Below are 27,428 nucleotides of genomic sequence, written 5' to 3' on the forward strand. Positions count from 1 at the left end.
AGTGGCGCAGAGTGAGGGAGGGATGCACTAGTCCCTGCCTTAGTCCCTGACTCCCCTGCCTTATCCGCTGTCCAGCCTGCCGCTGAGGTCCCATGACACACTCACTGCTAGCCCTGCCTCATTCATTGAGTGCCGTTCAGCCTGTGCACAGGGGCTAGACCGGGGTGGGCAAACTTTTTGGCCTGAGGGCAACATCGGGTTTCCAAAATTGAATGGAGGGCCGGTTAGGGGAGGCTGTGCCTCCCCAAACAGCCAAACGTGGCCCGGCCCCCAACCCCTATCCAACGCCCTCTGCTTCTCACCCCCTGACGCCCCCACCCCCCCGGGACTCCTATGCCATCCAACCCCCCCTGTTCCCTGTCCCCTGACAGCCCCCCGGGACTCCTGCCCCATCCACCACCCCCCTGTCCCCTGACCGCTCCCGGAACCCCTGCCCCTGACTGCCCCCCCGAGACCCCTGCCCCCATTCAACCACCCCTGTTCCCCGCCCTCTGATCACCCTGACCCCTATCCACACCCCCGCCCCCTAACCACCACCCCGAACTCTCCTGCCCTCTTACCACACTGCCTGGAGCACTGGTGGCTGGCGGCACTACAGCCATGCCACCCAGAGCACCGGCTCAGGCTGCAGCTCTTCAGCTGCGCTGCCCAGCCACCCAGAGCATTGCGTCGGCGGCACAGTGAGCTGAGGCCGTGGGGGAGGGGGAACAGCAGGGGAGGGGCCGGGGGCTAGCCTCCTGGGCCAGGAGCTCAGGGGCTGGGCAGGAGGGTCCCGCAGGCCGGATGTGGCCCGCGGGCTGTAGTTTGCCCACCTCTGGGCTAGACTGTGCCTAGGCCTTATGGCAATGCCCTGGGGTGAGGGGCAGTAATGCTTCACATTCACTCCCCGATACTTGTTCCTCCTACTGCAGAGGTGGGTGAAGACTGGGGTGGGGTTGGCGGGGGACAGCAGGTTGACCATGCTGCCTCCCAGATCTGAGACTAGAGGCCAGGAGTCCCAAGTCCTGTGCTTTAGCCACTGAACACACCAGGCCCTCCCTGACCACACAGAGCTCTGTGCAAACGCTGCCATTCCAGAGAAGCTGCTGTGGGTTTGATTGGGTCACAGCGATCTCCACTCTAGGCAGTGAGCGCGCAGCCGATCAGTAACAACGTAGTGAGCAATCTCGGGCACACCACAGGGTAGGTCCCACCTCAGGCAGCACCTAGGAACCATGGGAGCTGCGGTGGGTTAAGGAAAGTGGGGGTCTCTCTCTCCTTTGCTAATCAGGTGCTGGAGAAAGTGGCAGTAGAAATGTACAGAACAGAACCCTTAAATCCCATTTTGAATGGGAGGAAGCCAAGTGCCTTGGGGCAGAGGGGAAGGAGAAAAGATACGGGGAGAGGAATCTCAGTTACAAAGGGAGGTATCAGAGGGCTAAAGACCAAGGACTAAACTCATCCCTGAGGTACCTGCGCTGAGCCCAGGGTTCAGTTGTATCCATCTGGAACAGGCAGAGCCTAGCCCATAGAGACTAGTGGAGAATTGTTTTAAAAGGGGAGCTGTGGTGTGATCTTCCAGCTACTCTCATTGCTGCCCCTCATCATGAAGAAGAAACGTTGGCTGAAACATGCCTTAAGTGTCAGTTCAAAAGAATAATCAGGAATCCTGTTGGGAACTGCTGGTTGGCAAGTTCATGCTGACTAGGACACGGTCCCATCTGAATGCACAAGAAATTGAGGCTTTCATAACCGCTGCATGACTGTGCTAGTGAATGGAGCGGTGGTGAACCAGCTCCGTCTTCATGGCTGGTGCATGATGTGTCTGCTGATATTGGCAAGGAGAGTGTCCATTGTGGGGAGTGGGCTCCAGGGCTGGGGCACCTGCCCACTCGAATTGAGCCAAGAACCCCTGACTCATTTCACGTAGGCCTCCAAGCAGTTGTCTGATGGTAAGCGTGGTCAGGCCTTCCAGCAGGCTGGCTGGCATTTGATGCAGTAACCTAGAAGTGGAAGACTCCATATCCCTGGAGGCAACCAGGTAGGATATCCCCCAGCTGGGCAAATCTGGCCTTATGCCATCCTCTTTGCTCCCATGTTGGTTCCTCCCTCCTATTTTAGAGGCTTGCAGGGCGGGCACAGGGCACAAGGAGATGCATGGGCCATCGAGAGCTGGGAGTCCTGGAGCCTTGCTACATTTGAGAAAGTTCCCAGTTGCTCTCTGGGATCTGTTGCCTGCTCCCACTGCCTTTCCAACGCACACTAAACACACCTCAGTTCTCTTTGTCATTGCAGGCCACGCAGTTCAACATGGAGCATTTCTCTGGGATGCATAACTGGTACGCCTGCTCCCACGCCCGACCCACCTTCTGCAACGTGTGCCGCGAGGCCCTGTCAGGGGTCACCTCCCATGGCCTTTCCTGCGAAGGTACCGGCTCATCAACCCCTGCTCTGCAACCATGAACAGATGGAGTGGGGTTGACCCTAGGGGGGATTGTTAGGGAATGCTTGCCAAAGCCTAGCTGAGCTGGCCACAGGATGCATCTCCTGGCTGCTCATCTGATGGGCACAGGAATTGCTTAAGCCAAGCCAGGATGGGACAGAGAGGAGGGGAAATGGAGGGCAGAAGGTAGGCGCTTGGGAAGAAAGATTGGGGTTTGAAGGGATATGGGTGGGGAAAATGTAAGGATCAAACTGGGGTCCCTCTAGTTCAGTGTCCTGTCTCTGATGCACTAGTACCAGGTGCACGACCCCTGCAGAATGCAGCCAATGGGACATGGTGCAAGGAGCTCTGGTCCATAGGACTCTGATGGGATGGATGCTGGTGCCCATGCTAGGGGGCGGGCACCTGTGCACATGTGTTGGTTGCTATGGGCTTCATTCAGCACTGCTGCAACCAAGCGGTGTTCCCCGTGGGAGAAGGGTCAGGCCCATGGACCAAGCATTGGTGTCCATCTGGGGGATTCTGGAGCAGGGAGGACTGTGTGGTGAGGGGAAGCCGTCCCTGCTGCCTTCCCACTCCTGCAGGCTTTTCCATCTCTCTTGCTACTAGTTTGCAAGTTCAAAGCCCACAAGCGCTGTGCTGTGAGAGCCACCAACAACTGCAAGTGGACCACGCTGGCCTCCATAGGAAATGACATCCTCGAGGATGAAGATGGGGTAAGCACTTCCTTCCCTCCCTCTTCCCTGCCAAGAAGGGCACTGCCCTCATATACCCCCAGGCCAGCCACCCCCTCTTGAGTAAGGGTGCCAGTGGCTTTAGCTCTGGACCTACCTGTGTAAAGGAAGCTGTAGGCTAAGTGGGCCTGCTCTTGTTATATGGGTGTGAATCAGGAGTAGCATCATGGAGTCAAAATAACAGGAGTACTTGTGGCACCTTAGAGACTAACAAATTTATTAGAGCATAAGCTTTCGTGGGCTACAACCCACTTCTTCGGATGCATGGAGTCAGTGCACTTTGTCCAGACTTACCACCACGTATGTGAGAGCCCAATCTGATCCAGGACTGGGAGCTAATTCCTCCGGAGGAGTTAGAACAACTGCACTTAGAATGACCCCGGAACAGTCCTGCTGCCTCTTCATCTCCAATTCTATTGCCAAATTCCATAGCTTGTCTCCAAGCAACATCCCCACTGCCTGCTTTGCCTGAGCAAGAATGTGGCCCAGGGATCCTCTCTCTCATCTCTGTGCTAGGGGCATGAATCCCCCAGCTGCCCGGGCACCCCTTCTTCTGGACCCCTAGAATCATAGAATATCAGGGTTGGAAGGGACCTCAGGAGGTCATCTAGTCCAACCCCCTGCTCAAAGCAGAACCAATCCCCAAACAGATTTTTGCCCCAGATCCTTAAATGACCCCCTCAAGGATTGAGCTCACAACCCTGGGTTTAGCAGGCCAATGCTCAAACCACTGAGCTATCCCTCCCCCCTGGTCTGAGTCAGGCCCTGGAGGCGGATGGGGAGGCTGTCGGGGATGAGGCCATGCTCACATGCTGGCCTAGGGTAGAAGAGGCACCAGTGAATTTCTCCTGTGGCAGTGGAGGTCCTTGCAGAGCCCCTGGATGCTGTTTTCCCTTAGTCAGTGCCAGGGAGCTATTTAGCGGGAAGACACTATCTCTGAGTCATTACATTGAATGGGCGACTCTCTGGTGTCTCAAGGCGACAGCCAATACAGGAGAGCAGCATTTTAAAAGCATCAGTGTGCTGTGCTGAAGGCTCTCGGAGAGGAGTCTGTGCATTGTGAGCCAGGCCGGACATCTTTCAATGAGCCAGTTACCAGGGCCCAGGAGATGGCCTAAGTGCATGGCATGGCTGCAGAGTGTCGTTATCCCCTGCCCCCGCTCTCCCTGCTGTTTAACCGTGAGCAAAGCGGATGTAAAATGCTGCCAGATCCAAACTCTGCTCAGTGACTCACCCACTTTGCCACAAGCCCCGCTGACTCCGCAGCCTGTGCGGCTGCCAGGGGTAAGGCAGGCACGGATTGGAGATGGTGCACTGCGACGCCCAGAGGAGGGGCTGACTCAGATGCTGCTGACGATGATTATAAATCGCTGTAGAACCCGGAGCGGGGTGGGGGGGCATCTAGAGAGGTCCCAGCCCTCTCCACTATGCTGGAGCTGGTACTCCTCTGTGACTGGCCACAGAGGGGTGCTGGTGCTCTTCAGAGTGGGTGGTGTGAAGTCTTTTCCAGAGGCTTGCTGGGCAGAGGGATGGGACTCTGAGAGGCTTTGAAAACCCAGCTCTCCCCCTTCCTTCCCTCCCTCCCTCGATCGAGGCAGTGTAGCCAGCTGGGCCAGACAAGATAGGCTGGTTAGACGCCATCACATAGACAGCTGATTTTCTGGTGTGGTTAGGTGCTTTGGCATCTCTGTCGCTGGAATTACCCTCAGAAACAGAGGCTGGTGGAAGAAGGGCGCACAATGAAAGCCAAGCTGAAGTGGACGAATGGTGCCTCTCCCACCATGCCCAACACAACTGGTTTCACAGGCCCTGCTGGATACCGAAGGGGCATTTTCACGCACTAGCTCCTAGCATTTATGCAGCACTTCAATCTGCAGATATCAAAGCACTTTCCAATGGAGGCCGGTATGATCATCCCTAGTGGGGAAACTGAGACACGGAGCTTTGGTGCGACTTGCCCAAGAACCCCCAGCAGGCCAATGGTAGAGCTGAGAACAGAATGTGTCTGTGGCCAGGATGTAAGCCAGGTAATTGACCTGTTCCTCTGCCCTCCTCTCTTCAGGTAGCCATGCCCCATCAGTGGCTGGAGGGAAACCTGCCCGTGAGCGCTCGGTGTGCTGTGTGCGACAGGACCTGTGGCAGTGTCCGGCGGCTGCAGGACTGGAGGTGCCTCTGGTGCAAGGCCATTGTAAGACCCTCTCCCTCCCACCCCCTTCTCTATTCTGTTCTCTCAGACCATTCCCATCACCATGGTATCTGAACGCTTTGGCCTCCTCTATTATTTCTTTGGATCAGATATGGGTATTGTACACCTTCCATGCCATAGCCGCGACTGTGGATGCAGACACATAGCTCTGCCTGTGCTGGGGCTCGGTGGTCATAGCGTGTTTGAAGCCCTTCTCAAACACAGCTACGTGGCAGCACCGCTGTAGCACCCACACCCAGCATGGCTACAGGCGTGTTACAAAGCCATGCCCATGGCTGCCGATGGGCGTTATCCACTGCAAAAAAACCTACCCACGTTGCTCAGGGAAACAGGCAATGGAGCTGGGCAGCCACCGCTTCCACCCAGAACAGTAATGGACATGAAAGGGTCTCCAGCCACACGATCTGCATCTCGATCCAGATTCCAACCCCCCAGGAATGGTGGTGTTGGGCTCTAGAGGCTGGCTTCAGCCTATTTTCTCATGCTCTCCTCAGACACTAACGGATAGAGCCTCACACCTTCCTGTGCAGTAGATGAGCATTATTGTCCCCACCGCTACCAGTGGGGAAACTGAGGCACAGAGCAGGGATGTGATTTGCCCAAGATCACACAACAGGGCAGTAACAGAGCTGGGAAGAGATCTATGTCTTCTGGCTCCCAGCCTCCTGCTCTCACCACTAGACTAAGCTCCCGCCCTTTCGGCCAGTAAGCTCATGCTGTCTCCTGCTGCTTTGTCCACCCTAGCTTCACAGCGCCTGCAAAGAGCTCTTTGGGAAGAAGTGCCCCCTAGGACAGTACAAGGTCTCCATAATCCCGCCAACTGCCCTGAACAGCATCGACTCTGATGGTGAGTACTGGATCCAAGGACTGCTGGCTGCCAGTCAGGCTGGGGCAGAGCCGGCAGGGGGACGCGGGAAGGCACTTCCTTTGAGCTTGATTAGAGTGTCCTGAATGGCTGGAACTGAGTCTCTGAGACCTTGTGGCTCTCAGGATTCCAGCTGTCCTGCGCTACCCCAGTCATGGGGGCATCGGCGGAGAGACCCATAGATCAGGCCCACTGAGCTTGTTCGTCTTTCCGGGGTGTCCAATACAGCTGATCCAGAGGACTACAGACTGGGCCCTGTTGCAGCTTGTTGAGGCACTGACATGGCTGGCAGAAATCCACCCCACGCTGCCCTGCTGCTGCAGGGGACACAGGGAAGGAGCTGGCACTCTCCAGGATGTACTGGCTGCCATGTAGGAGCCCTGGAGGCCCCATGGGGAGCTAAGCTGAGGCTAACCTCTCAATCCACTTAGCCAGGCACTTGCAGCTCCTGCTTCCCTGCAGATGGAGCCACAATCACTTCCTGAGCAGGGAAAGTGCCTTTGAATGGCTAAGAAGTGGGAAAGATCAATGCAGGCAGCTCGCTGCGTGGTTCATGCTGGGAGCCGCCTTCTCCATCCTCCCCAGCCTCATCTCTTACCTGCATCCCTTGCTGCGTTATCTATAGCACAGCCTGCCAGACCCCAGTCCAGAGCCATAACTAGGTATTTTAGTGCACCGGGTAAGCAAGAATATTGGCACCCCCTAGAAGTGATTCTGGGGCAGGGCATGTGGGGTCATGTCCCACCCAGATTTCTGCCTTTCATTTAACACAGAGGTTTTCAAACTGGGGGGCACCTCCTGCCAGGAGCCAGTGGATTGGAAGTTGGTGGGAGCCCCTTGGGCCCCTGGCTCTCCACGCTGTGGGAACCAGGGTGCTGGCTGGCTGCCTGGCAACCCTCCCTGCCTTGGTCCCCAAGCCAGGCCACCTCTACACGGCCGGGTGCTTCCCAGGCAGACCGGGTGGCACAGCTCCAGGCTGCACCCCTGACATGCTCTTGGCTGTCCCCTGAAGGAGCCTGGCGACAGCTGACAACACCCCATGGAGCCCAGTTGCCAGCAGTGAGTGAGTGCCTCGGGGAGCGTCTCATGGCAGTGCCCCACAGTTTGAAAATCTCTATGCTAAATGGAAGGCAGAAATCAGGGGGGCACATGACCCCGCATGCCCCCTATGCTGCCCCATTTTTCTGCCCCCTGGGTGGCTGCCCTGCTCACCCTGCCCTGGTTACAGCCCTGCTCTGGTCCCTGGGCAGTGCATCATCCATGTCTCTTGGTATCTGGCAGATGGGGTCCTCATTTCCGCCTCTGCCCTGCCAGGGGACCAGCTGCTCCAAGTAGCTACTGAGAGGATCTCCCCTTGTGGTCACAGATGCAAGGCAAGGTGGGATCTGTCCTCTGCAGGATCCAGGCACCAGCTCTTCTCCTCTTCCGGCTGCTCTGGCAGAAGCACCGTCTAAGGGGGCTGTGCAAAATGAGGGATCTCTCTCTCCTGGCCCGATGCTCAGCCACCCCTATGCCCCACGGCACATTCCTGTCTCTCCTCCGATCACATACGGTGTCATTTTTCGATTTCATGCCAATGGCAGGGAGGGAGGGGCCCCGATGCCATGCTCTGCAGCTCTCCCCACCCCTGTTGGCAGCTCTGGGGCCGTTTCTCAGCACAGACGGGCAGAGGGAGGAATACATTTCGGTGCAATGAGCAGCATTGCCCCAGTGGGCTACTTCTGTGATTATTTTCCTAGCTTCAAAGGGGAGGGACAATTAATCTTTGTGCTCCAGCTTTGGGGGGAGTTCCCTCATTGTGCATACAGCATGGCACAGCACGGCAGGCATGGTGGTGTTGTGACCGAGACTCCGGATTCGAAAGCCCCTGTCAGGGCGAGAGAATGCTTTGTGGGTGTAATAACAGGGGCACTGTATTACTAGTGCTTTGAGATCCTTGGATGGGAGGCGCCATAGATGGGTAAAGATGGGCAACCATCGATCCGCTGGATCCAGGTATATGCGTAAGAGATCTAGTCAGGTGCCTAATGAATCTGCGTCTGGCTGAGAAGCCCAATTCGAGAGCAACACAGCATTACAAATTTCACAGATCCATGTGTTGTCTAAGTTGTAATCCAAGATTAGTCCCTCGCATGAACAGAAATAACTTTGACTGAGTGTTGCGCCCGGCACACAATGCAGGCCCAGAGCATCAGAGGGAAAGGAAAGGGGCCATGGTGGTAGTGGGGAAGAGATGCTAGCATTGGGTTTGAATTGAGATGGAGAGGTGGATTGGGGCGGGCGTTCCAGGCAGCAGCTGCAGAGGAGAAGGCTCTTGCAGCAATGTTAGTGAGCATGGAGAGGATCCCATGGTGAGGTGGGAGGGAGGTTAGAGCAGCAGTTTCTAGGTGGCTGGGTGGGAAGATTGCCCTACCAAGGGGTTTCTGCTGTAACTGGGGTCCCAGGCTGGGAGAGGTGAAAAACCCTGTGCTAGGGCTTGTTGACAGCCCCTCGGTCTGAGAGCTGACCATCTGGGGCAAAGTTTTCAAAAGGAGCCGAGGTCCGTTTTCAGAAGGGAGACGTTGAACGCCAATGGGATTTTAGGGGCCTCGGGCACTTCTGGGACTCAGCCTCCTACGTCACTGGCAGCATTTTGATGACATACCCCAGGTCTTGGACTGAGGAGACGTTATCCCTGTCTGGGCCTCGCTGTCATCCCCAAATCAGCCCAGGAGGTTCAGCAACTGTTTAAGTCCAGGTTGCCCAGTCTCCTTGTAACTGAGACAAGCCACTCCTGCTCCCCTCTGTAGCATCCCTTCATGCACTCACTGCCCAGAATCTTCCCTCCAGAGCCTTCACTTGGCAGTGAGCACTGACTCTGTCCTCTGTTCCCTCTAATCCTTGATCCTTTTACCATCCCAGATGCTTTTTTCGGGGCCTGCTCCGATTCCCTGGTAGCCACCTGTAGAGGACAACCCCCATGCACAACCCTCCCCCCGCAGCTCAAGGCTTTGTTTCAGCCATTCTATTGGAGTCAGTCTGAGGATGGGACATGACAGGGCGCTGCTCACACGGCGGCACTACCCAAAGTAACTGGGGTGTTTCTGCCAGATTGATCAGCGTTGAAAGAGTTTCAGTGGAATTCCCGTCATTGGGCTTCTGGATCAGCACACCCGCTGCTCTGTTCTTGGCACAACACTGAGCCACATCTCCCGCTGTGCACTGAAGTCAATAGGGCGATGCTGATTTACAGCTGCTATGGCTTCTCTGGTGATTGTTTCAGTCTGTCTGTCTGCAGACTCAGGCAGACAACAGTGCATTGCTTCAAACTTGGGTCCCTCGCTGCAGACGGAACCCTCTCCGAGTGAAGGTTCAGGTTCTGCAAACGCTGCTGGGGCTAGCTGAGAAGCACCTAACAGTGCTGACTCTAACCCCGGGATCCAGCCAATGCTGTGTAAATGTGGCTGTAATGGAGTTACTGCTGATTTACACTGGTGTGGGAGGAGAACTGGGCCGTGCATCACTCCTGTGTTTCATCTCATTTCCCCTTTTAAGCATCCTAAGATTGCACTTGTCTTTGAAATAATATCCCTGCATTGGACACTGCCTAGTGATTGTTCATCAGCCACTACCCCAGGTCTTTTTCTTTCTCTCAGGCTGGCCCTGATTGCTCCCTCCGCCCCTGTGTTTGTGGCTTTTCTTCTCTGTGTAGCACCCTGGTCTTGTGCTCATTTTTATTCCTGTCACTTACCCATGGCAGGTTGAGTCTGTGCAGACAGTGACTTCTGAAATATTCATCATGTGCACTCTAGTTCTCTCTCATCTGGCGGTCTGATCAATGTGGTTTCCACCCCTTCGTCCAGGTTGCTGGGAAGTCTTTGGACAGTTGGAGCTGATAACGAACCCTGAGGGCGGCCCGTGGACACAGCTTCCAGTCAGAACTGGCACCTGGCCCCACTGCCGTCTGTTCTGTAGCATCTCAGTGTCATCCTAACTCGCCTTGCTTCATCAAGGGGCATGGGTTCAAATGCCTTTCCCAAATCCTGGGCATAGAATCTACGCTGTATTTGCCTTATCTATTTCTGCACAGCAGTTACCTTGTCCGAGAATGAGATTAGATTAGTTTGATATGATGGGCTGGGCTTTGATTTAGAAAACTCTGCTGCCTTTTCTGTATAGCATCGATTTCACCAACTCTGCCCCGGCAAATGTGTCTGCTTATCCAGCCCTGGAGCCAAGGCTGTCCGGTTTCCTAGGTCTGCTTTAGTGCCAGTCTCCCAGGAGCAACAGGATGGGAGTGATAACAGCTCTGAGAGTTTTTAGCCAAATTCTCTAATACTCTCGGGAGGCTTCCATCTGGCTCGAGCTGAGCTAAATATGTTCTCCTCCTGCGGATATTTGCTTGCTTGGTTTTTAATGATTTTGCTGCTTCTGTCATCCGGTGGCTCATCTGCCTCTCTCATTACTCACTGGGACACTGTCAGAGTAACAAGCAGGCATTTTAAAAAAAAACATGGCTGTGCTACTAATAATCTACCTCTCCCTGGTCTCTCTCCCACCTTCTCCCCCATGCTGTCGCCTGTCCTTGAGAAATGGTGGCAGGGCGCTCCTTAGCATCCCTCGTGGGGGGAGGGGAAAAGCATTGTGCAAACACCTGTCTCTTGCCTGCCTGAGACTGCTGGAGCTGAAGTCTTTTTCAGCACCTCTGTGGGGGTTGGGTTTAACTCACTCACAGCTTGGACAGTGATACCAGCTCACTCAGTTTCCCTGCCTGGTTCTCATGGGCCAAGTCACAGGCAGCTGTGGTGTTTGGATTTCAAGACCCTGGGTTTCCTTTCTCCTCGAGCATCAAACACACATTGCCACCTTTGCTTAGTCCTCGTTGCACTCAGTGCTCGCTGCTTTCCCCAGGGACCCTGCTGGATTCTTCCTTCATAGGATCATAGAATATCAGGATTGGAAGGGACCTCAGGAGGTCATCTAGTCCAACCCCCTGCTCAAATGGGGACCAATCCCCAGACAGATTTTTACCCCAGTTCCCTAAATGGCCCCCTCAAGGATTGAATTCACAGCCCTGGGTTTAGCAGGCCAATGCTCAAACCACTGAGCTATCCCTCTCCTTGCTCAAACTTGCGATGGCCCATGGATTCTTCCTTCCCCTCTATCACCTCCACATGCCTTTCCTTCCCCTCTGGGGACTGCAGGTTTCTCCCTCCTCCTCAGCCCTTACTCGCCCCGACTGCAGGTGCCTGTGTCTCCTTTCAGGGCCTTGTAGGGGTTTCATTTGTCCTGTGCCCTCCGAGTGTCTGCCTGGGGCTGCCCCCTGAGTGTCTGCCTGGGGCTGCCTGGGAATGCCAGTTTGGTGCCCTGTTAGGTGAGAGGGCTCTCACCTAACAGGGCACCAAACTGGCATTCCACAAAGACTAAACCTTCCTTCTTCTTCATCATCCCCCAGCTGTGCTTGGCACTGTGCCACCTTATGGAGGTCTCTGTGAGGTCAGGACTTTCTCTCCAACCCCTTACCAGACCCTATGTTGGATCCAATTAGATTTCAAATATCACAGCGAGATTTCTCTTCCTGCTTCCTCACACCCTAAGATTTTCTGGATGGTTCAGATAAGTTAGCTCTTCCGCTTGCAACCTACGCACTGACTCAACATCTCCTGGTGGTTTGGTTCTCACATCCGATTAATTTGTTCTCTGGCTGTAGCAGATGCTTAGCAATGCCCGGGGAAGGCAGGAGGGACCAGGCGGGTAGAGCTGACAAGCTCAGAAATGTGACAGGAGAACTACAGAGACTTGATTTTTCACGAGCGTGTTCTGGGCAAGCTGCAGACGCTTTCTTGATTGTGGCTATTATAAAAAGGTACTTGGGTGAAACCTCATGGTAATACTTGCCTGTGTCTCTGGCTCTCTGAGGGCCTCCACCAGTTATTGGTGAGGGACGTGTGCTTGTCTGCTCTGAGCTGTCACTCATTTTCATGTATTATTTAGGGTTGCCAACTTGGTAATATTTAAAAGCCGGACATGCCAACAGGAGTTCTGGAACCTCTCTTGCCTCGCCTCTTCCCCCTGAGGCATCACCCCTGCCCCATCTCTCCCCTCAAGGCCCTGCCCCCCATTCACTTCTCTCCCCTTCCCCCCCAGTTGCTTGCGGCTTTCTCCCTCTCTCTCCCACCCCCCACCACCCGGGTCGGGAGGGACTCTCGTATAGAGCTGGGGCTGGGAGCTGCAGCTGCCCGATGCAGGTAGGAGGTGGCCCCAGCTTAGTAGGGGCTGGCGCGGGTGATGACCCAGTGCCTCCCCTGCCCACAGTAAACGGATGTTCTGTGTCCAGTCAGTACACCCGACTGGACACTGTCAGGTCCCCTTTTTGACCAGACTTTCAGGTCGAAAACTGGGCACCTGGCAACCGTAGCATTATTTCATATATTCCAAGGGCAGAAGGGAGTACTGTGACCATCAAGTCAGATCTCCTGGATAGCACAGGCCAGAGAACTTTCTGTTCCTGTTTGAACGAAAGCAGATCTTTTAGAAAAACTTCCAACCTTGATTTAAAAGCTGCCAGAATCCACCATGACCTTGGCAATTTGTTCCAATAGTTAATCTCCCTGACTGTTAAAAATGTATGCCGAGTTCCATTCTGAGTTTGTCTAGCTTGAACTTCCAGCCATTGGATCTTGTTATACCTTCATCTGCTAGACTAAAGAATCTATTATCTATTTTTTGTTCTCCATGTAAGTACTAATAAGTCATGATCAAGTCAGCCCTTAGCCTTCTCTTTGTTAAACTAAATAGATTGAGCATATTTTCCAATCCTTTAGTCATTCTCGTGGCTCTTCTCTGAACTCAGTCCAATTTATCACCATCGTTCTTGAATTGCGGACACCAGAACAGGACATAATATTCCAGCAGTGGTGCCTAATACAGAGGTAAAATCACCTCTCTTCTCCTACTCACGATCCCCCTGTTTATACATCCAAAGATTACTCCTGGGGGAATTCTGTGCCACTGCGCACATGCAGAATTTATGTCCCCCACAGATTTCTTTGCTTCCCTGCAGAAAAATGACTTTCTGACAGGGAAGCAAAGGGAACCCACAAGAGCGGTCATATGACCCTCCCCAACAGTATGTTTTGGGTGCGCAGGGCAGCTGGCAGAAAGGTAAATCACTGTGGGGCACGGGGCGGGACTGGGGATGATACTGCTGGTGGCTCCTACCCTGCGCCGGGCTCAGCTGCTAGTCCCGGCTGGGCTGGGAGGATGGGACTTCCTCTTCCCCTGCACGGCATCCAAAGTCGTGTCAGACACTCCTGCAGATTTCTCACCCCGGCTGTAAGAAGCTTTGCAAACTCCCCCCCCCCTCTTCCACCGTGCTTCCTGCACCCATTGCTCCTCAGCTGCAGGGGGAGGGGTCACTGTACAGGCAGCTGGTCCCCCATCCGCCCAACCTCTGTGCATCCAGACCCCCACACCGAGCCTCATTCCCCTCCCCCCGCACCTGGAACCCCAGCTGACAAGCCCCACTCTCCCTTCACCTGGACCATTCCAATGAGTAACCAGCACTTGGATCCCCACCCTACCAAGCCCCAACCAGCTGCACCTGGATCCCCACTCCACTGAGCCCCACTCCCCCAGCATCTGGATCCCCACACTGAGCCCCTCACACCCAGACCCCTCTGCCGAGTTCTATCCCCCCCAACATGCAGACCTCCGCCGCCCCCCCCCCCCCAAGTCTCAGCCACCTTCACCTGGACCCTCCAGCAGAGTCCCATTACCGTTGCACCCAGATGCCCCCTCCCACCCGGATCCCTCCCGAGCCACCTACATCCAGATTGCCCCACACAGAACCCTCTCAACACACTACTGGATACCCCCCCACTAAGCCCCTCCACACACGGATCCTGCCTTGCTGAGCCTGTCTGCCCACACCTGGTGCACCTGTCATGGAGGGGCAGGGCCCTGGGGTGTTTCTGGGGCAGGCCTGGTCCTTGCACTGTGTCAGGGTTGGGTGCAGCTCCACCGCTGAGTATGTGTTCCGGGGGTGGGGGAGCTGCACAGTGATCTCCCACCTCTGTGCAGCCAGGGGCTTGTGCTCCCCAATGCCATGCTGGAGCCTCCACATTTATTTGACAAATAAAATTTAAAAATATTGTGCGCAGAATTTTTTTTGGCATAGAATGCCCTCAGGAGTAAAAGATCATACAGCCCTTTTGGCTACAGCATCACACTTGGCACTCATGTCCAGCTGATTATCCAGTATTACCCCCAAGTCTTTTTCAAAGTTGCTGTTTCCCAGGATAGAGCCCCCATCCTGTAAGTATGGCGCATTCTTTGTTCCTAGATGTATGACTTTACGTTTGGATGTATTGAAATGAATATTGTTTGCTTGTGCCCAACTTACCAAGTGACCGAATGGTTTGACCATGCCATCTTGTGGTGCCTTATAACCACCATCATAACTGGTGGAAACAATGCTTTTTGGAAAGTCACCATAGATCATTATTGAGGTGTTCTTATCTCCTGGTGATGTAGAACCCGGAGCTGTGTGGTCCCAGGATGGGAATAGTACGAGGATGTAGGTTACAGCAGCAGCAGCAGCAGAGTTGTGTGGGGAGCCCAGGGCTGGAGTAGGCTGGGGGACTGTGGGTTGGGATTGATGTGATGGGAAAACCTCCACAGCTGAATCCCTCCCACTAGCTAGGGCTGTCAGGTCGTTGGTGTCACACCCATATCTCTCTCTCCCAGAAGACATGCACACTTACTGGATGTGAGTCTGTGTAGTCACAAAGCTGCGTTCCAGAGCTGGCGAAGGAAGACCCCTCCCTTTCTGGAAGCAGCGCTGGGCAGAGCAGAGAGTGAAGCTGACAGTCCTTCCCGGCAGCATGCATCATACTGGGCACTGTGCGGCACTCAGCATGCCCTGTGCAGAATGCAGAACTGGGCCTTTCACGAGAAGAGTAGCAAAAGAAAGCGATTCCACGGCCAAGTGCAGCGGAGGCGGCTGCCGGCTCCGGGCCAGCTATCGATCCCTGTCTGTAGCGGTGCCAGCCCTGATCCATTAGCAGATTTCATTTCCAATTTAATTTCTTTAAAAGTGCTGCACTGATTGTAAATCCTTTGTGGGCTCCCAGATTGTTCATCTGGTGTTTACTTAATAGTCAGTGCTTTGCTCAGCTAACGCCGTGCATCCTCTGCTGAGCCCTGACTGCCTCGCAGCAAAAAGCCCGCCAAGGATTTGCTCCTGCCTGCAGAAAACAAGGACTGTTTTCCAGCCACACACCCGGCAGCCTTTCCTGATTTTTACACTCCATCCCCAGATCCCAGCCTTGGTCAGACAGCCTCTGTTTGTGCCTTCTGCAGCATGGCCCCAATTCAGGACAGCACTTATACACTTTGAGTGCAGAAGGTGGGGGCCCGCAAGGATTTTACAAATTAATACTGGCCGCTCCAGGCTTGTATTAAACTCCCAAGGTTACAGCTTCTCTCTGGCCTTGGATGGGTAGATGCTGCACCACCCAAATGCAAAAAACCCCTTTGAACCCAGGAAGGCGCACTTGGGAATTCCTCCCTGTGGGGTACCCTCAAGCCCTTTCGTTCTCCCCCCCCCCAGACCCCCTGGGGAAGAGCTGAGAAAGAAAACAAAGGAAATTAGCTGTTGCTACTAGCTAATCAAACAACATGCACAAACCTCTTGGGACACCAAAAATTCAATCCTGTCTTTTAAAAAGGTAAATTTTATCAAAAACATAAAAGAAAGAAAATACATCTGGAACTTAGGCTTTTGCTAGATTTTAAAAGAGCAATTCCGAAAATTAAGCACCCAAAATAGCTTTCTTGGGGGTTCAGCTTAAAGGTTACAAGCAAACAAAAGCATCTAGGGTTAGCACAGAGGAGTCCATTAGCTGTAAGAAATCAACAGAAATAACCCTAATCGCATCTTTCTAAACATTCCTGATCTACTTACACATTTGGAGTCTGGTGTCACCTTAAAGACTAACAGATTTATTTGGGCATAAGCTTTTGTGGGTAAAAACCTCACTTCTTCAGATGCATAGAGTGAAAGTTACAGATGCAGGCACTATATACTGACACATGGAGAGAAGGGAGTTACTTCGCAAGTGGCGAACCAGTGTTGACAGGGCCAATTCAATCAGGGTGGATGTAGTCCACTCCCAATAATAGATGAGGAGGTGTCAATTCCAGGAGAGGAAAAGCTGCTTCTGTAATTAGCCAGCCACTCCCAGTCCCTATTCAAGCCCAGATTAATGGTGTTAAATTTGCAAATGAATTTTAGTTCTGCTGTTTCTCTTTGAAGTCTGTTTCTGAAGTTTTTTTGTTCAATGATAGTGACTTTTAAATCTGTAATAGAATGACCAGGGAGATTGAAGTATTCACTTACTGGCTTTTGTATGTTACCATTCCTGATGTCCGATTTGTGTCCATTTATTCTTTTGCGGAGGGACTGTCCAGTTTGGCCAATGTACATGGCAGAGGGAGTGAGCCCAACAGGCAATGATCAAGTGATCTCTCTCCTGCCATCCATCTCCACCCTCTGACAAACAGAGGCTAGGGACACCCTTCCTTACCCATCCTGGCTAATAGCCATTAACAGACTTAACCTCCATGAGTATATCCAGTTCTCTTTTAAACGCTGTTATAGTCCTAGCCTTCACAACCTCCTCAGGCAAGGAGTTCCACAAGTTGACTGTGCGCTGCGTGAAGAAGAACTTCCTTTTATTTGTTTTAAACCTGCTGCCCATTAATTTCATTTGGTGGACCCTAGTTCTTATATTATGGGAACAAGTAAATAACTTTTCCTTATTTACTTTCTCTACATCACTCATGATTTTATATACCTCTATCATATCCCCCCTTAGTCTCCTCTTTTCCAAGATGAAAAGTCCTAGCCTCTTTAATCTCTCCTCATATGGGACCCGTTCCAAACCCCTAATCATTTTAGTTGCCCTTCTCTGAACCTTTTCTAATGCCAGTATATCTTTTTTGAGATGAGGAGACCACATCTGTACGCAGTATTCAAGATGTGGGTGTACCATGGATTTATATAAGGGCAATAAGATATTCTCTGTCTTATTCTCTATCCCTTTTTTAATGATTCCTAACATGCTGTTTGCTTTTTTGACTGCCGCTGTACACTGCGTGGACGTCTTCAGAGAACTATCCACGATGACTCCAAGATCTTTTTCCTGATTCGTTGTAGCTAAATTAGCCCCTATCATATTGTATGTATAGTTGGGATTATTTCTTCCAATGTGCATTACTTTACATTTAGCCACATTAAATTTCATTTGCCATTTTGTTGCCCAATCACTTAGTTTTGTGAGATCTTTTTGAAGTTCTTCTGCTTTGGTCTTAACTATCTTGAGCAGTTTAGTATCATCTGCAAACTTTGCCACCTCACTTTTTACCCCTTTCTCCAGATCATTTATGAATAAGTTGAATAGGATTGGTCCTAGGACTGACCCTTGGGGGACACCACTTGTTTACCCCTCTCCATTCTGAGAATTTACCATTTATTCCTACCCTTTGTTCCCTGTCTTTTAACCAGTTCTCAATCCATGAAAGGACCTTCCCTCTTATCCCATGACAAGGCTTAATTTACATAAGAGTTTTTGGTGAGGGACCTTGTCAAAGGCTTTCTGGAAATCTAAGTACACTATGTCCACTGGATCCTCCTTGTCCACATGTTTGTTGACCCCTTCAAAGAACTCTAATAGATTAGTAAGACATGATTTCACTTTACAGAAACCATGTTGACTTTTGCCCAACAATTTATGTTCTTCTATGTGTCTGATAATTTTATTCTTTACTATTGTTTCAACTAATTTGCCTGGTACTGACGTTAGACTTATTGGTCTGTAATTGCTGGGATCACCTCTAAAGCCCTTTTTAAATATTGGCGTTACATTAGCTATCTTCCAGTCATTGGGTACAGAAGCCGATTTAAAGGGCAGGTTACAAACCATAGTTAATAGTTCCGCAACTTCACATTTGAGTTCTTTCAGAACTCTTGGGTGAATGCCATCTGGTCCCGGTGACTTGTTACTGTTAAGTTTATCAATTAATTCCAAAATCTCCTCTAGTGACACCTCAATCTGTGACAATTCCTCAGATTTGTCACCTACAAAAGCCGGCTCAGGTTTGGGAATGTCCCTAACATCCTCAGCCGTGAAGACTGAAGCAAAGAATCCATTTAGTTTCTTCGCAATGACTTTATCGTCTTTAAGCGCTCCTTTTGTATCTCGATCATCCAGGGGCCCCACTGGTTGTTTAGCAGGCTTCCTGCTTCTGATGTACTTAAAAAAGATTTCGTTATTACCTTTTGAGTTTTTGGCTAACCTTTCTTCAAACTCCTCTTTGGCTTTTCTTATTACATTTTTACACTTAATTAGGCAGTTTATGTTCCTTTCTATTTGCCTCACTAGGATTTGACTTCAACTTTTTAAAAGATGCCTTTTTATCTCTCACTGCTTCTTTTACATGGTTGTTAAGCCATGGTGGCTCTTTTTTAGTTCTTTTTCTGTTTCTTAATTTGGGGTATACATTTAAGTTGGACCTCTATTATGGTGTCTTTGAAAAGCGTCCATGCAGCTTGCAGGGATTTCACTTTAGTCACTGTACCTTTTAATTTCTGTTTAACTAATCTCCTCATTTTTGCATAGTTCGCCTTTCTGAAATTAAATGCCACAGTGTTGGGCTGTTGAGGTGTTCTTCCCACCACAGGGATGTTAAATGTTATTATATTATGGTCACTATTTCCAAGCGGTCCTGTTATAGTTACCTCTTGGACCAGCTCCTGCGCTCCACTCAGGACTAAATCGAGAGTTGCCTCTCCCCTTGTGGGTTCCCGTACCAGCTGCTCCAAGAAGCAGTCATTTAAAGTATCGAGAAATTTTGTCTCTGCATTTCATCCTGAGGTGACATGTTCCCAGTCAATATGGGGATAATTGAAATCCCCCACTATTATTGAGTTCTTAATTTTGATAGCCTCTCTAATTTCCCTTAGCATTTCATCATCACTATCACTATCCTGGTCAGGTGGTCGATAATAGATCCCTAATGTTATATTCTTATTAGAGCATGAAATTACTATCCATAGAGATTCTATGGAACATGTGGATTCACTTAAGATTTTTACTTCATTTGATACTACATTTTCTTTCACATATAGTGCCACTCCCCCCCCCTGCACGACCTGTTCTGTCCTTCCGATATATTTTGTACCCTGGAATGATTGTGTCCCATTGATTGTCCTCAGTCCACCAGGTTTCTGTGATGCCTATTATATCAATATCCTCCTTTATCACGAGGCACTCTAGTTCACCCATCTTATTATTTAGACTTCTAGCATTTATATACAAGCACTTTAAAAATTGTCACTGTTTATTTGTCTGCCCTTTTCTGATGTGTCCGATTCTTTTTTATGTGAATGTTTCTCATCTGATCTGGCCCTTAGATTATCCTCTTCCATCCTCTGCTCCTGACTAAAACCTAGAGAATCTCTATCAATAGACTTTCCTCTAAGTCTCTGTCCAATCCACGTGCTCCTCTGCAGCTTTCCCCCATCTCTTAGTTTAAAAACTGCTCTGCAACCTTTTTAATGTTTAGTGCCAGCAGTCTGGTTCCACTTTGGTTTAGGTGGAGCCCATCTCTCCTGTATAGGCTCCCCCTATTCCAAAAGTTTCCCCAGTTCCTAATGAATCTGAATCCCTCCTCTCTACACCATCGTCTCATCCACGCATTGAGACTCTGAAGCTCTGCCTGCCTACCTGGCCCTGCACGTGGAACTAGGCGCATTTCTGAAAATGCCACCATAAAGGTCCTGGATTTCAGTCTCTTCCCTAGCAGCCTAAATTTGGCCTCCAGGACGTCTCTAGTACCCTTCCCTATGTCATCGGTACCTACATGTACCACGACCACCGGCTCCTCCCCAGCACTACACATAAGTCTGTCTAGATGCCTCGAGAGATCCGCAACCTTCGCACCAGGTAGGCAAGTCACCATACAGTTCTCCTGGTCAGGTGACCACTCCTTTTCTTTTACCTGTGGGCTTGTTAACCCTTTACAGGTAAAGCAAGTAGAGAACAGTTACTAAGGAATTTTATAGCTAACTGGTTGTCCGGGTGTCCGTAAAAGGGAGTTTCCCCCCCCTTCGTTTATCACAATGCCCTTCCTGAATAGGGATGCTTCCTGAATCAGACCTAAGGGCCAAGCATGCATGCATTGCCAGGGCCAGACCTGTGGAAGAACATGGCGTACACCCAAGCGTGGAATGAGTGTCCATTCAGAAGGGGTGCTGATCCTACTTTCATTAGAGTCAGTGGCAACAATATCAGCCCCAGATTGCACTAGGAGAAAATTTAACAGCAGTGTTCTGTGTGTCTCTGTTTCTGTGGCACTTCTTCCCATAGTATCCGGATGTCACATATGACGAGGGGTTAACATAGGTTTCCCCATATGGTTCATCTCCAGCTCCGTCCATCACTGCTGCTATGGCGTCAATCTCCCTTCCTGTCCGTCGTCGTTAGTACGCTGGGGCAGCAGCCAGTGGCTCCCCTCTCAATGGGATCCGAGCTCTGTTGTGTTGGGCGCTGCACACATGTGGACCCTGCACACAGTAATTCCAGCTGTGAAGAGTGGGCGGGGCCATGCTGCACATGGGAACTGCTTTTCTCTATTGAGTCTGGGGCCGGAGACTTTGGTTGTGACCCTCCCCGAGCCCATTATTAGTAGCATTCGTTGTGGGGTTATTAGTAGCATTCATTGTGTACATTCCTGCATGTCATGTGGAGCTGAGGCTGGGAATCTGCCAGGTACCTCAGCCAAAATCTCCCTGAGCTGTTGGCCTGAAAGGCCAAGTGAAGGCACTCCTCTACACTCCCTTCCTCTCGGCCTATTGCAAAGCAGCTCTCTGTAGTACTTCCCTGTCCCCCATTGCCAGGCTCTGAGCCCCTCATAGTCTCTATCCTCACACCCTCTGGGGCAGGGCAGCGCTGTTGTCCCTATTGCACAGGTAGGACTGAGTGACCTACCCAGGGTTACATTGGTAGTCGGTAGCAGAGCAGGGACTTGGACCCAAGCCCCAGGCTATTGCACTGCTCACTGGGGCACTCGGCTTTTCCCCAGGCTTCTGGAAGGCCACCTGCCCCTCGTCCTGCTCCAGCCCTCTGCTGGCCTTCGTCAACTCCAAGAGTGGTGACAATCAGGGCGTGAAGTTCCTGCGCAAGTTCAAGCAATTCCTCAACCCGGCGCAAGTCTTCGACCTGATGAACGGGGGCCCTCACCTGGGGTAAGCAACAGCGCCCTCTGCCGCCCGGCCCCCTCCCTGCACTCATGCCCATGGTGCCCCCTACCCCCACTCCCTGCGCTCACGTTCACGGCGCCCCCAGCCACCCAGCCCCCTCCCTGCGCTCGCGCCCACGGCGCCCCCTGCCGCCTGGCCCACTCCCTGCGCTTGCGCTCACGGCGCCCCCTGCTGCCCGGCCCACTCCCTGCGCTCGCGCCCATGGTGCCCCCTACCACCCTCCCTGCGCTCATGCCCACGGTGCCCTCTGCCGCCCGGCCCCCTCCCTGCGCTTGCGCCCGTGGCGCCCCCTGCTGCCTGGCCCACTCCCTGCGCTCGTGCCCACAGCGCCCACTGCCACCCGGCCCACTCCACAGCGCCCCCTGCTGCCCGACGACTCCCCCTGCCACCCAGCCAATTTCCTGCACTCATGCCCACCGCCCCCCCCCGCCTCCCAACCCCCTCCCTGCGCTTATGCCCAGGGTGCCCCCGGCCACCGGACCCCCTCCTTGCGCTCATACCACAGGGCCCCCTGCAGCCCGGCCCCTTCTGTTTGCTCACGCCACAGCACCCCCTGCAGCCGGGTCCCTTTGGGGGGAAGCATGCATCGGCGCAGCCCCCTGGAGCTTGGCCCCCTCCATGCACTTGCACCCTCCACGCCCCCTGCAGCCCAACCTCGTCCGAGTGCTCACGGCCACAGCACACCCTGCAGCCCAGACCCCTCCCTGCGCCCCCTCCATGCGCTCACACCAGCAGCGCCATGCCTCACACCCCATGAGACAGTGCGTCCCTTCTCTCCCTTCCTTCTTTGAGCTACCTGGGGGCCAGGGAAAACGAGGAAGCTGCTCAGATCCTAGAGACACGCGACTCCATCCACCCAGCCAGGTGCACCCCGTATGTCCCCCGTAGCTGGGAGGGCCTCATAAAGATGGGCCAAACAGAAACCTCAGCAGTTCCCACCTGCTCTGTAAGGGGCTGAACTGGGGCTCCAGCCCTTAATGCTCTGAACTAGATGAGGCCGGGCTGTTTGGATTGGGTATGTCTGCACGGTGATAAACCCGCAGCACGAGTCCCAGAGCCTGGGTCAGTGCCTTGGGCTGACGGGGCTACAAAGAGCACTGCAGATGTCCGGGCTCTGAGATCCTCCCACTGCGGGCTCTCAGCCCGGCTCCAGCCTGAGCCCAAGCACCTATCCTGCAATTTTATATCCCCATAGGCCTAGCCCTGTGTCACGGAGTGTGGGGGAGCCAGGGCCCTGTAGCCCCCACTTCCTGCGATTCACCGTGACTCTCAGCCTGTCAGTAAAACAGAAGGTTTATTAGACAGGAACACAGTCCAAAACAGAGCTTGTAGGTACAGACAACAGGACCCCCCACTCAGTCAGGTCCATCTTGGGGCGCAGGGAGCCCAGACCCCAGTGCTGGGCCTCCCTCCGTTTCCCCAGCCAGCTCCAAACTGAAACCCCCTCCAGCCCCTCCTCTGACCTTTGTCTCTTTCCCGGGCAAGGAGGCCACCTGATCTCTTTGTTCTCCAACACCTTCAGTTGGCACCTTGAGGTGAGGGGCCCAGGCCATCAGTTGTCAGGAAACAGGGTGTCAGCCATTCTCTGTGCAGACAGCATCACACTGGCCCTCTAGGGCTCTGCAACACATCCTTATCCCACCACCTAGATACTTAAGAAATGCATAGGGGAAACTGAGGCACCCACACAGTATTCAGAGAAAACATTAAGAACATTCCCACTTCATCACACTTTGCAAGCCTGAGTCAGCTGACCTGGGCCAGCCGTGGGTCTAGACATACCACTGACTGTTACCCCTGCTTGAGTGAGCTCTGCTGTCCCTCAGAGGGAGGGGAAAGGCCGGGGCCTTCCTTGGAGGGAGCTGAGCTAAAGCAGGTGTCTGGGACCCCTTTTAGCCCTGACTCCTCCTCCTCTCTGTGTGTCCCTTGCCAGCCTGCGGCTCTTCCAGAAGTTCTCCACCTTCCGGATCCTGGTCTGCGGGGGAGATGGCAGCGTGGGCTGGGTCCTCTCCGAAATCGATGCGCTGGGATTGCACAAGCAAGTGAGGAGGAGTCTGTCTGTCTGCTGCCTCCCCCATCTCCGTGTCTTTGAGGGCTGCCCCCACCCCCACTGCCCCTTAGGCCTTGGCAGTAGTGAAAAGCTGGCTTGGGGGCGTGTGCTAAGCCCTGACAGCCAGGAGCCGCATTTCCAGAACCATCGCACAATGGCAGCACTGGTGGGTCTGGCATGGGCTAGGTGTGTGTCACCAGGGCCAGACATGTGCAGGTGCCGGGTGTGCTCTCAGTTTGTTTGGGTAGGAGCCTGCAGCGCATGCCAGCAACGTCCCAAAGTGCCAGCTGTGCCCATCACCAGGACACCCCCAGCGACCCCCCCCTTCTGAGCATCACTGGTACTAATCAGAGTGTGAGCTGAGATCCTGCCCGCGGCCATCAGAGAGATCCCCAGGGTGTGGAGGGGATCTTGCATGTGCCAAATGATGGGTCCATTGGACACGGCGCCCTACGCCCATTGGTTTTGGCTGGGCTCTCAGATCGGGGGCTGCCCCTTGCTCACAATTCTTTCCTTACTGTGGCAGTGCCAGCTTGGTGTCCTGCCGCTGGGGACAGGCAATGACCTGGCGCGGGTGCTGGGCTGGGGCAGTCTCTGTGATGACGATACCCAGCTGCTGCAGGTCCTGGAGAAGCTGGAGCGGGCCAGCACCAAGATGCTGGACAGGTGAGCAGGGGCATGGCTGTGGGCTGGGCAGACCTCACTCCTCCCCTGGGCCAGGAAGGGGGCTTCCCTCTCTGCATCCCGAATGGGGAAGAGAACCAGCTCAGTCTGGGTGGGCCCTCCCTGGGAAGGGCTCTGAGGCCGGGCGTCAGCCTGAGTCTGCCATCGTGCGCCTGCATTTCCAGCCACATCTCCCAGGCAGCAGGTTGTCCCATAGCCACCTACTGCAGGGCGTCTTCCTCTGTGCCTGGCCGCTCTTGGAGAATGGACACTGGTCTATCCGGGCTGCCAGTCCCTTCCCCACTCCTTCCGGACACCAGGGCCTGACCAGGACTGAGATGAGAGCCATCTCCCCTGCCCCTGACTTGCTGTTGCCATATCCTGTTGCCCTGGCTTGCTCAAGCCCCCTTCTGCGTCCTATGGGGAGGGCCCATCTCCCTGCAGGTCCCTGCCCCACCATGGCCCAGTGCCTGCCTTCATCTCAAAGGGGCCGCCCTGGGTTTCCGGGCAGGGCTGGCTGCCAGGCCATAGCTTGGCAAAGGCTGGGCCCCGGCAACAAGCATCTTGTCTTTGTCTCCCCCCCAGATGGAGCGTCCTGACCTACGAGGCGCCCAAGCAGTCACCCCCTGCCATCAAAGAGGAGGAGAATGGGGATTCCTGCATTCAGGTACAGCTGCTCTGTTGCCTGTCCAGCGAGGCGGGTGGGGCCTGGAGTGGCAGCATGGCCCAGATGGGTTGGGGGCATGGAACATCAGCTCCTGAGTTCAGACCCCTGCCTATGCATATCTGCTACTTGAGCATGGGGATGGAGGGGAAAAACTGCTTGCACGTGGCCAGCACCTAGGGCCTGAGGTAACTGGAGGGGAGAGGCTGCAGCACTGGGTGAAACGAGTTCAGCAGTTCTCAGCCTGAAGCCACAGTGTCAATGTTTTCCTGCCCAGCCCAGAGTGCGGCCTGCCCTCGGTGAAGGAGAAACAATTAACTGAAACAAGCCAGGAAAAAGTTGCTGGACAGGGTGTACGCTCTGGTTGCATGGGGATCGTCTGCCTAGGATGGAAGCTAAAAGGGCCTGGTGGGGCTTACAGAGGCCTGCTACTGCTGCTGAGTGGCCAGGCTGCCTCTGTGGCACAGTCTATGCCAGGAGGACGGCAGCAAGAAAGACAGTGTGTCCTAGTGGATAGAGCACTGCACTGGGAGTCAGCAGACCTGAGTTCAGTTCCTGTCTCTGGCAGCTGGGTGACCTTCCCCTCTCTGTGCCTCGATTTCCTTTCCCTCCATCTGGTCTCTGTAGCCTGTCAGCTCTTCAGACAGTCTGGTGCCGGAGTTTGTGCAGCGCCATGCATGTAGCATGAGCACAGGGTCTGATTTCCAAGCACTTCCCTGCCATTTGTTTGCAGCAGGCTACGGGCATTCAGTGCTGCCACTGCCCCAAGGGTGTGTGGGAACGAACGCAGGGTTTGTAATCGCACACTAGAGCATGCACTCGGCTGCCATGTAATAGCACGCACCCCGATCCTCTACCTTCCCGCAGCCTGCCCCACCTGAGGAGCTCTAAGCATTTCACAACCTTGAAGCAATGAAGCTTCACAATCCCACCACGCATGCAGCTGCACCCCAAAAAGGAGTCGTCGGAAATCCAGGCTATTCACACCCCACTTAGCCCTGTTGCAGGGGAGCTGGCCTTTGGTGCATTTTCTGAACAGAACAACAGAAGAGGAAATGATGGATCGGCAGGTTCCAGGTGTCCCCAGGCATGCAGAGAATCAGAGTGGAGCACGATAGGGAAACTGAGGCACAGAGTGGGGACATGACTTGCTCAGGGTCACACAGCGAGCCGGGGGTACAGCCTGACTCCCAGTCCGGGGCTTTAGGCACTGAGCTCTGCTCCCCCCCCCTGCTGCAGGGGCTTGCTCAGCCCTGCAGTCTTCTAGCGTGGCTGGCCCAGGAGGATCCAGAGAGGGCACCGGGAGTACTGCTGCTGTTGCTCAGGAAGTGCCCTTCTTCCCTCCATGTCCCGCAGGCCCAGATCTCTCACTACGCCGACTCCGTGGCCTTCCACCTGGCCAAGATCCTGGAATCTGACAAGCACTCGGTTGTGATTTCTTCTGCAAAGTAAGGGGGCACGGACAGCAGCAGGCCAAGCTTCCCCCACCCTGCTGGCCTGCCGGAGCCCAGTCTGGTGGGCTTCCTCCGAGGGCTGCGAGGGAGCTGGGAGTCTCTGGCCCATCCCATCCTTGGCCTCTGCTGGCAGTGCTAACGGGGCAGAACCGTGCCAATGAGGGGGTGGTTCTGTGACGTGGTTCATGGGGCCCAGATCTTCATAGGTCTTGAAATCAATGTGAGCGAGGCGCCAAGTACCTCTGAGGATCTGGGCCAGGGAGCTTGGATTGAGGCCCCCAAATCATTGCACACAGGGCTCCAAGCAGCCTTCCGCTGCTAGTGCCTTTGGCTCCATGCTGGGCCCAAATGGTGAAGGGCATCACAGCCCATCACATGGCTCTGAGCCATGCAATCCCAGACAGCTGCAGTTTGCATCAGCAAGAGGCACGTCCCGGGGGCCCTGCTGGAGTGCCATCGGCTGCCTGGCCGAGGGTGATGTCAGGGCGCTGGGCTCTCACCAGCACCAAATGCTGCTGTGCTCGCTGCAGATGGTACAGCTGGGCCTGGAGGTGGGGGCCTCCCTCGTGAGGCTGGAGAGCACCCTTTGCTGGCTAATGGAGGAGCAGCATTCCAGGGGCACTGTGCCCGGCTGTGTGGGGAGGGGTGTGGGAAGGAGCCCCTGTCTCACCCGGGCTCTGCCCCTGGATGCTGCTCTCTCTGGCAGGTTCCTATGCGGAACGGTGAACAGCTTTGTGGCCGAGGTTGGCAAGGCCTATGAGAGGGCCATCGAGAACAAGCAGGAGGCTGACACCATGGCTAGGAAGGTAAGTCCTGGCGGAGCACTGCCTGGCGGAGATGCGTGTTGTGCCACTAGTGCCACCCTGTGGCAGACAGTCAGTGTTGTGGGCAGCTGCAGTCTTGGCAATCACTGGATTTAAGCCTTTGGATTCTCCATGGGGTTCGCAGCATGGATTAACCCATTGCCTGGGACCACCTCAGAATACACTGCCACAGAGACGATGTTCCCATCAGACATGCCATGGAGCAGCAGCCGTGTGCTGTGCCATGCTGGCTGTGACCCCCC

At 53.8% G+C, this 27,428-nt stretch overlaps 1 protein-coding gene across 1 annotated transcript in view; it reads left to right on the forward strand.

Annotated features, from left to right (window-relative positions):
- Positions 1-27,428, forward strand: part of LOC135883446 (diacylglycerol kinase delta-like) — a 180,606-nt gene that overhangs the window by 113,110 nt on the left and 40,068 nt on the right. The window contains exons 5-14 of the mRNA XM_065410561.1: positions 2,275-2,407; positions 3,032-3,138; positions 5,219-5,344; positions 6,107-6,209; positions 21,354-21,516; positions 23,465-23,573; positions 24,108-24,247; positions 24,830-24,911; positions 26,265-26,356; positions 27,069-27,168. Coding sequence (XP_065266633.1) covers positions 2,275-2,407; positions 3,032-3,138; positions 5,219-5,344; positions 6,107-6,209; positions 21,354-21,516; positions 23,465-23,573; positions 24,108-24,247; positions 24,830-24,911; positions 26,265-26,356; positions 27,069-27,168 — 1,155 coding nt within the window. The remainder of the gene's footprint in view (positions 1-2,274; positions 2,408-3,031; positions 3,139-5,218; positions 5,345-6,106; positions 6,210-21,353; positions 21,517-23,464; positions 23,574-24,107; positions 24,248-24,829; positions 24,912-26,264; positions 26,357-27,068; positions 27,169-27,428) is intronic.

This window comes from Emys orbicularis, chromosome 9 (genome assembly GCF_028017835.1).
Source record: "Emys orbicularis isolate rEmyOrb1 chromosome 9, rEmyOrb1.hap1, whole genome shotgun sequence".
Taxonomy (NCBI): Eukaryota; Metazoa; Chordata; order Testudines; family Emydidae; genus Emys; species Emys orbicularis.